The 9986-nt window shown below is 34.4% G+C and overlaps 1 protein-coding gene across 1 annotated transcript; it reads left to right on the top strand.

The window, feature by feature from the left end:
• Positions 1-9210: 9210 nt before the first annotated feature.
• Positions 9211-9924, top strand: LOC132040080 (uncharacterized). Its single transcript, XM_059430695.1, has one exon. It carries the CDS (start codon positions 9395-9397, stop codon positions 9860-9862), a length of 468 nt encoding a protein of 155 aa, XP_059286678.1. The 5' UTR covers positions 9211-9394; the 3' UTR covers positions 9863-9924.
• The last annotated feature ends 62 nt before the right edge of the window (positions 9925-9986 follow it).

Below are 9986 nucleotides of genomic sequence, written 5' to 3'. Positions count from 1 at the left end.
TGCTTCAGATTAAAGTTTTTGGACCAGTAATCTTATCAAAGATATGTTGGACCACAAATATATATGATATCCAAAAATAACTAAAAAACAAAAAACAAAAAAAAAAATTGATTACTCGTGAATGATTTGAACCTGACCATCAAAAATTTGAAAAATAAAGAGGAGTGCTATAAGTAGCAATATGTAGCATTAAGTAAGATTAAATATTGTTATTAAATACTTCTCTTCCCGCGCTTGTGGTCATAATTTTTGAAAAATATGATTCAAATCATAAAATTATGTATAAAATTATTTTACAGAAAAAATTTGTGAAAAATATTATAGGTTAAGTATGAAAAATCAATCTAACTCAATAAAGGTTTGATTAAGAAAATCATAAATAAAGATTCGACATTATTTTAGTGGAGTAGAACACGTCATAATAAGAGAAGTTCACATAAAATGAGAAAATATTATGTGATAAAAAAAATTGCATGTAACAGTATTAAAATTTTAATGCAATATCTATGATAAGAAAAAATAAATAAAGATTCATAAAAATATTAAATAAAGAAATGAATTTTATAGAAAAACAATTTTCAAACTCTCTTCGCTTGTTAAAGTAATCATTTCAAAGCAAACTAAATTTTGCAAACTATTGCAATACAAATTTGTCTAGGATGAACTAATAATTCTAAAAAGGAATATTCGGTAAGGAAAACTTCACAGAATTAATTTTTAGTGGATTAATCTTACAAAGCTACAAAATAAACCATTTTCAAAAAGGGATAAGATGCTCGATAGGACATGACTTCTAATATCATAAGTATTTCTCATACGAACGTTTGCAAATTAATCGAATTATATTAAATCTTCATAATAGATCAATGTAATTTAGGAGAAAACAATAAAAGGACATCAATTCAAAATCTTAACTTTTGAATTGAGAGACATCGAGAATTGTTGGCTATTTCTTATGCCTGAATGTTTGAGGGAAGACGATTAAAGTTGCTTTAGGGATGATTTTAAAGCGCCTAATTTTTTGGGTATTATTACCCTTTTGAAGAATAGGAAGTAGCTGCAAAAAAGAAAGATATAGAAGTCATCTTATTTAACATCAAGAGAGTGAAAATCAGTAGTAGAAAGAACAGGAAAAAATGGTGATTTCTTTGAATTCTTGCAAGAACCTTGAATTTGTGGGATCATTTCATCATATCTCATTACAAAATGCTGCAGAAAAATAATTGATAGACATTTGATGAATTGATAAATATTACTTGTATGAACGGAAGAGAAGTAAAAAATTTATAATAGTATTTAAAAGCTTGTATTTTCTTTTAAAGATCATAATAAAGACAGGAAACTTAAGAGACTTAAATGAAGAATTTGTAACTAAAATCTCATGAGATTGGTATTAGACATTTCTAATTAGAGGAATAAGGAAAAAAAAGCCTTTTTAAAAATTAAAAAGTATTATGTTTCTTGGACAAAGAGAGGTGCCACATCACCTTCCTCATTCTCGGAATTTCATCTCTGGTATCTTGTAATCTTTCCTTAACCCACTCAATGGTGTTGTACACCTTCAGAAGGTAGATATGAATAAGGTCATTTAACTACAATATCCGAGGCTAATTCATCCGACCAAATTGAGAATACCGTTTATATATCCACACAACAAAGTGGAAAGTCTCATAATCATAATTCTCACACATCAACACTACAAACTTACAAAAGTTACTTTGAATCATAACTTGTATATTAGTTAATCACCTTTGAAATGAAAGTGAAACATAAAGAAGCAAGTCATATCAATATTGTATATTAGTTAATCTCTATTCTAATATTGTCGCCCCCTTCTTTCCTTTCTTTGTTGTCCAGCGGGAAGTTCGCCACTGATTTAGCGTCGACTTATTTAGTTTTTGTATTGCTGAAAAATGACTACAACTTGATAAAAAAGTTTTAAAAAATTATAAAAGAAACTCAAAAGATTGATAGAATATGTTATCCAAAGAGAGGGCTTGAAGCTTATTTATGTAGAGGAAAAATATGAGGATGAGTTGAATAATTAATCCTCCATTATCATCACATTTAAGGATATATCCTTAATTTGATTCAGGTCTATAAGAACGTGCCCATTTTTTCATTCTAAAATATGGAGTAAAATATGAGTATTAAGAGCATTAATTTGATTTATGGCTAAAGGACGTGCCATACGTTACTCATTTTATATTAATCAAGTATTAGCCAATGTAATTCTTAATTGCTGCAATCAAGAGACGTGACTTTTAATTTTTTTTTAACCTAGAACATAAATTTTTTAATTGAGAAGCCAAAAAAAGGAGAAAAAAAGATAAATAGAAATAGAGGCCATAGAGAGGTGTCACATCACTTTGTCTGTATCTAGCTTTATATTATACTATATAGATTGTTATAAGTAATGTTGAGATGAAGAAGAAAGAAAAGGTTAAACTGGTTTCTATTTTCTATTTTAGTTCCTTTCGAAATATGTGATTTAAGATTTTTTTGAATTTCCTTGTATACATAAACATCTTATTCCTCCCAATAGTAAATAAAATTTGTTAGAAGAGGCGACTAAGAAATATATTTATTGACATTATATTTTTAAATAGAGCACGTAAATCAGTAATTTGTTATAGTGCTAAAACTTTATTTAGAAGAGGCGACTAAGAAATATATTTTTAAATAGAGCACGTAAATCAGTAATTTGTTATAGTGCTAAAACTATAATAAATATATTTATTGACATTGATGAAAAATGAAGAGAATAATCATTAGTGATTGGATCTTTCTATTTTTTCCACATGAAAATCATATGTAAACAGCACGCCCCAACCACTTTTGGATTTCTAATGATGAACTTGATAGCGTACCATTACACACACCATGCAAATGAATTGGTAACTATTGAGACTAAAATATTCCATTTTGTTTTGGGATGGATCTAAATAGGCCTTTGAATATACTAGTTTGAGCTATTTTAATCCTTTATGTTTACCGAACTTGAGCACTTTTTGCTTCCGTTATATTTTAAAAGTACAACAATAGTTGTCTAGGACAAAATTAGCTCGTGAGAAGCACGTGAGCCGTTAAAACTAGGGAAAAAAAGAATGAAGAATCAAATCAGAACATGTTTTCTCGAGAAAAGACATCATTTGACCCTCGAACTTGGCACGAAAACTCAATTTGGCAACTAAACTTAACTTGTATTTATTTACCCCCCTTAACAATTTTCATTTCAATTATTTACCACCAAAAAAATAATACCACTCTCACAACGGAGGTGTATTACACTCGCGCCACGTCATTGCTTACATCAAGTTGCTATGTCATTGCTTATGTCAAAAATTACTAACCCTTCATTTTTTGTTTTTCTTTTATTATTTTTTTCTCTTTCTTCTTCTTTCCCCTTTTCTCTTCTTCTTTCTACTCAACCCCCCCCCCCCCCCTGCCGCCACACCTCCGCTGCCGCCGCCACCGCATCACCGCCGACGTTCATCCTCACCACGTCATTGCCATGTCAAAAATTACTAATACTTCATTTTTTATTTTCTCTTCTTCTTTCTCATCCTACCTTAACCACCCATAAGAACAACACTCACATCTTTAACCCACACCCACACCACCACCATCATCACCCCACCAAATTTCATCTCATTCCTTCTCAAATTAAGTCCAAATTGGTTATTTTGGTTGTTATTATTATTATTATTATTATTATTATTAGCAACCCCATTTCTTCCATAATCATTATTCCATAACTTTATTTTTTTGAAAGAAAACAAAATCAAAATCAAGAAACCAAAAATGGTGAAAATGGTAAGAAAAGAATGATGAGAATATAAAGAGAAAGAGGAATTTGTGAAGAAGAAGAAGGAGGAGAAAGGTGGCGGGGCGGGGAGGCGTAGCGTGGGGTGAGGAAGAAGACGGAGGTGGTGGGGGAGGGGCTGGGCGTGGGTTGGGTTGGGGGTTCAAGAAGAAGAAGAAGGTGGTGGGGGCGGGGCGTTTGGGGTGAAGAAGAGGGGGGCCGCTGTGGGGTGGGGTGGGGGGGGGGGGGTTGTGGAAGAAAAAGATGGTGGTGGGGGCACACACAGAAGGGGGGGCGATTGGGGTGGGGTGGAGAGGAGCGGGTGGGGGTGGCGTGCATTTTGATTTTATTTTTTAATTATATATTATTTTTTAATTATATAATAATATATTTATATCAGCGGGCCCACCTTTTTATATTTTTCACTCTCTTAATTTTTTTTTGCCACGTCAGCATTTGGGGTTGTATTTAATTAAGATGAAAGTTGTTAAGGGGGGTAAATAAATACAAATTAAGTTTAGTTGCCAAACTAAATTTTCATGCCAAGTTCAAGGGTCAAATGATGTCTTTTCTCTTTTCTTTTTACTTGTACCTTAAAAAATATTAGTGTTTCTAACACCAAAGGGTGCTATTCAGAGTTCAAAGGAGTCAAAGCATTGATTCATTCGTTATTTCTTGGCTTAATGCATATCCAATCCCCTAAGGCCTAAATCTGTTCTTTTTTTTCATTTTGGCACCTTAACTAAGTATTGTTCACGTCAATCCCCGAACTTGTCCTCAAGTGTATCTATCAAACCCTCTAGATCCGAGTTTTATTAGAAGCAAAAAATAAATTGTGGTAATGAAGGTAAAGTAATATTTTAGATGTGTGTAAGCTATTCTTTAGGTCATGAATGTCTCGGTTTGTTCTCCGTTTTTTTACCTTTTCTTGTCGATTGGTTAATTAAGAGCTTACTCTTTTTTTTCCTCTCGCTCGCTAATCTTAGCCGAAAAATGGCATAATTAAATTAGAATATATATTAGCATATTGCTATATTAAAGATAGAATACTATGTAAGTCAGATTGTGTTTGATAGACACACTTGAGGACGAGTTCAGGGGTTCAATAGGAACAACACTTAGTGTCACGACCCAACCCCGTAGGCCGTGACTAATGCCCGTCTGGGCACCCAAACACACCTTTCAAACGCTATCATAAATTATATCAAACACACCCAAGTATATGACGAGTGGCCGACAAGTCGTATTCCAAATTTAGATAATTTCAGAAAAATTTGTTGAGTTTCCTTTGTTTTCTCGACTATCCAAAATAACCCCCGCACGCAGAAAATACCAACAAAAGCCACGCGGGGCACACACACAACATATATATATATATATATGCGGACCGGGCCGCCGCGCGAACGGGATCGCCCAAACACAACATATCCAAACGCAACCGTACAAAAATAGGCACAACCCACAAACATGTCCACGGACCTTAAACGGACAGACGGGGGTCGATGACGGGACGGGCCCCGCCGTGCCCATGAACAAATATATCAAAGTGCACGAACGAATATATATACCAAAAGTATAAGCTCCTAATGAGGGAGCGCTCCCAAATAGTGAGAAGGGGTGTCTAAATGTGTGGATCACCAAGCGTAACGTCGTACTGCGGTACGTAAACGAAATTTCCACGAAAAAGGAGGTCGATGATTTAAATATGTCGGTATGCAAAGCAGAAAATGTAATATACAAATGCGAGAGCTCAAATCGAAATAGAGGGTACAGAAAGTAAATGCATTTCTAAAATATCAAAATGTTACTTCAAAATATAAGTCATGCATAGGGCACGAAATATGGTCGCCGTGCACGTCGATGGCGCCATAACACGATAACACCGGAAAGTTTCAAATCTCTCCCACGTCACACGTCACAACACGGCGCGCCAAACACGGCATAACGCCAAACATAAGTGGAACCGGCCCTCGAGCGAGGGCTCGGTGAACCATAATCACGAAGATAACACGGAATGTATCATAATGCGCACGACAACGAACGCGGCCGGAACCGGCGAACGATATCATAGTAGGCACGAGCGAGTAGTGAGTAATCATATGCATAAAATCATTATCATAAATCCAAAAGATAAGTGAAATAGTCATATTCGAAATCGGAATAATAATTATCACTTTTGTTTCAAAGGTTATCGAATTCACATAAAGGGCGTCGCGGGACCCACGGACGAGTATAGACCCCGAACTGAGCCCGCCTATGAAAAACATACTCATTCTATATCCATACGAACTCCTACGAAAGTTTCAAAGCAATCCGAGCTTTTCTGAGAAAGTTATAGGCGTTTGTAGTTTTAGAATCGCTAAAGAATAATTTCTTTCCAAAAAAAATCAGCTTTTACATAGCCTTTGCAACTTGTGAATTCCAAGGATATAAGGATCAATGTTATGGCATATTAGCACAAGAAGAATGCAAGGAAACAAATGCGAATCATAGACAGCTCAGATTTGCGAGAATAGAGAGTTTCTAGAGGCTCGTATCATAACCTACTTTAACTAAGGCATGCCAAAAAGAAAGGTTACTTTACATACCTCAACCGCTCTCCAAAACGATCCAAACTCAAGCTAATCCAAACTATGATTCGGGCTGCCCACGATCTAAAAATAAGCCATAAAAATGCCAAGCATTAGCTAATGACTTTTAGGCCTTAAATTCCAAATTCGCCCCTTAATTCTACGTAAATTTGGGCGGCATTTCCCACTGTAAATAGGCTACCCTGAGAATTTCACTCGGCCATATCAATCAACAACAACAACAACAACCAACCTAACAACATCAACAACCAACCCGAAAGACAAAATAACAATAATAGCTTTCTTTTCCATTATTCAACAACTTACATAAATTCAATTCGACGACTTACCTTCAAGCCAAAATCGACGCTTATACATTCACATACTAACCCAAACCCCTACCAACAATATTTAAGGACATTCTAAGCAATTCACACAACATTTTCAATGATCCAAATTTTCCTCCAAGCTACACAAACAGCCCCCTAACCGAGACGACCCCTACAACTTTTTCTTCATTTTTAAATCATGATTTGCATCCACAATTCACATTCTAACAATGGTATTCTCATCAATATACAATTTACATTAAACGTACAATAACCTCCAAAAACAGTCCGCAACATTAACAACATCATTTTGAGTGAATGACCATTCACTTCCAACATAGAATTCATAGCGACGACGACTAAAACAATAAGCGATATTAATTCATCCTTTACCAAACATTTGAGGGCTATACACGGCCACATTGTACATGAACATATAGTGATGGTTTTTATTCTCTTCTCCACTCTACAACAAGCAAACACGATACAAGAATTAATTCATCAATTCCATTTTCAACACCCATTTACACGGCTAGCTCCTCAAGCACACAACCCACTTCCAACACACTATATTCCATGATATTCATCCATATTATCATACTACAATATGCGTACAACATTTATAACCCATAAAACAAGAGAAATTCTTACCTTTCTTCTCTACTCCACAATAGGCTAGGGTTTGCGTTGGATACAATGAATGGTTAGATGTCCCAAACAACTCTTCCACGCTACTTAGAGACTTCAATATAGTTGATTTGTGCCAAAGAAATAATTTTTGGAAGGCTAGAATTGATCTTGATTTTTTTTGCAACTTGGCCGTGAGGTTGGGGGTTTTCTCCTTCAACTTTTAGATATTTTTTCTAAGTGGGAAGTGAGAAAGATGAATACATGGTCATCTTTTAACTAATATGAAGTGCATTGTTGTCCCTTGGCCGACATTAAGGAGTTGGATCACTTAAAAGATGACACAAAATTGTGTGGGCACCACAATCCACTATGCACGGCCAACATGGAATTTGTGGATGATTTTAGAAACCCGATTTTATCACTTTTGGTCAAATCGTCACTAATTGTTCCATTCCAACAAATTCGTACAACTTATATCTCGAATAAAATCGAAGGTCAAAAATCCCGACTTTGTATCCCGAAATAGTTTTTATCATAATTTATCATAATTAAATCCAGTTATTCGATGTACAAAATACGGGTTACAACACTTAGGTTGAATGTCAAAATGAAAAAAAGAATAAGTTCAGGGGACTGCATATGCAGTAAGCCTTATTTCTTATAATAATGGAGGATAAAAGCAAGCATATGGTATGTTTAATTGGCTTGAATATTGTTTTCTGTAGGGACAAATTGGAGGAATGGTTTGGGAGAAGTACTATGTCACAACAATATTTTCAGTTTAAACCGCTCATGTGCTTTGTCGAGCCAATTTCGTTAAACATATGTATTATCCCGTGTTTTAAATATAACAGTTGATGAAAAATGCTCAATTTTGACAAATATAAAAAAAAAAACACTGAAACAACTAAGTTATACATTTGAAGGACTAGTTTAGACTAACCTCAAACATAAATAACTTTTCTGTCCTTTTCTAGTATACTACGTGAAGAATTGGAAACCAGCCTATAAATCCAAGATATTTCGAACCCAGCCTAGATCCAACTTACTTTGTACATAATTATCATACCTCCAAAGTCAAAGCTGCTTGTCTTAAAGCAAAAGCCACTGGCAAAATTTTTGTTTCTTGATTTATGCCAAACTTAAAATTCAAGAAAACCAGTAAAATTGGTGGTCGATTGCTAAGTACTTTTTTATTCTTAATCAAAGGTCTTGAGTTAGAATTTTGGGTATAAAATCGTCTTTATTAAATTTCGGATTTACCTTTAATGTGGGACTTTCTAACAAAAGTTCAAATTTAGTCGTGCTGCATTGCTGATATCCATTCCAAAAAAAAAAAAAGCGAAATTATTCTGGCTTACCGTCGGCTTAAATTGCTTAGCTAATATAATTTTGTGATACTCTCCCGCCAAATAGGAGAATTTGTTGTTTGTTCATAATTTAACTACAAAATTTATCCGTTATTGATTCCTATTTAAATGAACGGCATAGACATCAAAAAAATTGGCATTTCTTCAAGTTGAGGTCAATCTATATTTTTCAAACCTAAAGTTCCTTGAGAAGACGGCTCAAATACTCAATAAACTCTTGGGATATTTACAAAAAATCGAATGCTCACCTTTCTCTCAAAGTCATTGGCCGAAGTTCCTAGCGATCAATGTCCAAATCATCCTACGTTCGAGAAATACGCTATTAACTGCTCTCAAACAACTGAGAAAATTTAGAAAAAAAGAATCAAAAGAATAAATAGAATTGTACCACATTGTTTATCAATAAAATTATGTTTCATCATATTTTATTTGTGATTGCGGTTAATTTCGACACTCTAAAATTTGTTGCAAACAAATTAACACCGGAAAAAAAAAAAAAAAAAAAGGTAGTGGGACACTCTCACTACTCACCCCCCACAATCCTCCCATGACTATTGAGTAGCAAAGTAGGTGTATGTAATGGATTGATCCCTACATCATTAAATGTCTCCTCATTAATTACAGCCCTCACCAAAAATTTCCAAATTTCACACCCTGGAATCTCACTTTCACAGCCCAAAATACTAAAAAATGACAACACCACCAGGGGAAAAACAAGAACAAATTCAACCTCCAACACACAAAATGCAAAAAAAGATCCCAACTTTATTTCCACCCATTCAAGACCCTCATTTCTTGATTCTTTTCAGCCATATCCAAATGAAAATTTGCTGTGGGGTTTCAGTTTTTGACCTTAAATCAGTTAAAGATAGTAACTTTGAGCAAATGGGGAAAAGGGGTTGTGTTGAAAAGCTTAAAGAATGTTCAAAAATGGTGAATGAAGAAGAAAATTTGATGGATAGTGAAAGTAATAGAAGGGTTTTGTTGATGCAAAAAAAGTACATTAGTTATGGTACATTGAGAAGAGATTTGGTGCCTTGTAATACACCTGGTGCTTCATATTATAATTGTAAACCACCTGGTGCAGCTAATACTTATAATAGGGGTTGTGAGATTATTACAAGGTGTGCTAGGGAGATCAGTGATATCAAATCTTGATTTTGGAAGAAACTTTATGCAATGAAATTGGTAAAGTTCTAGTCTTTTGTGCTTTTGAATATTAATTTAGTTATGTTGGGACTGTGGTGGTGGGGGGAGGGGAGTTTTTTCTAATGTTGTATAC

The sequence above is a fragment of the Lycium ferocissimum genome, chromosome 12 (genome assembly GCF_029784015.1).
Source record: "Lycium ferocissimum isolate CSIRO_LF1 chromosome 12, AGI_CSIRO_Lferr_CH_V1, whole genome shotgun sequence".
Classification (NCBI taxonomy): Eukaryota; Viridiplantae; Streptophyta; class Magnoliopsida; order Solanales; family Solanaceae; genus Lycium; species Lycium ferocissimum.
This window is presented reverse-complemented; position numbering and strand designations above follow the sequence as displayed.

Bases quoted from the DNA above. Each gene is read 5' to 3' on its own strand.
- LOC132040080 (XM_059430695.1), top strand. From the start codon at position 9,395: ATGACAACACCACCAGGGGAAAAACAAGAACAAATTCAACCTCCAACA.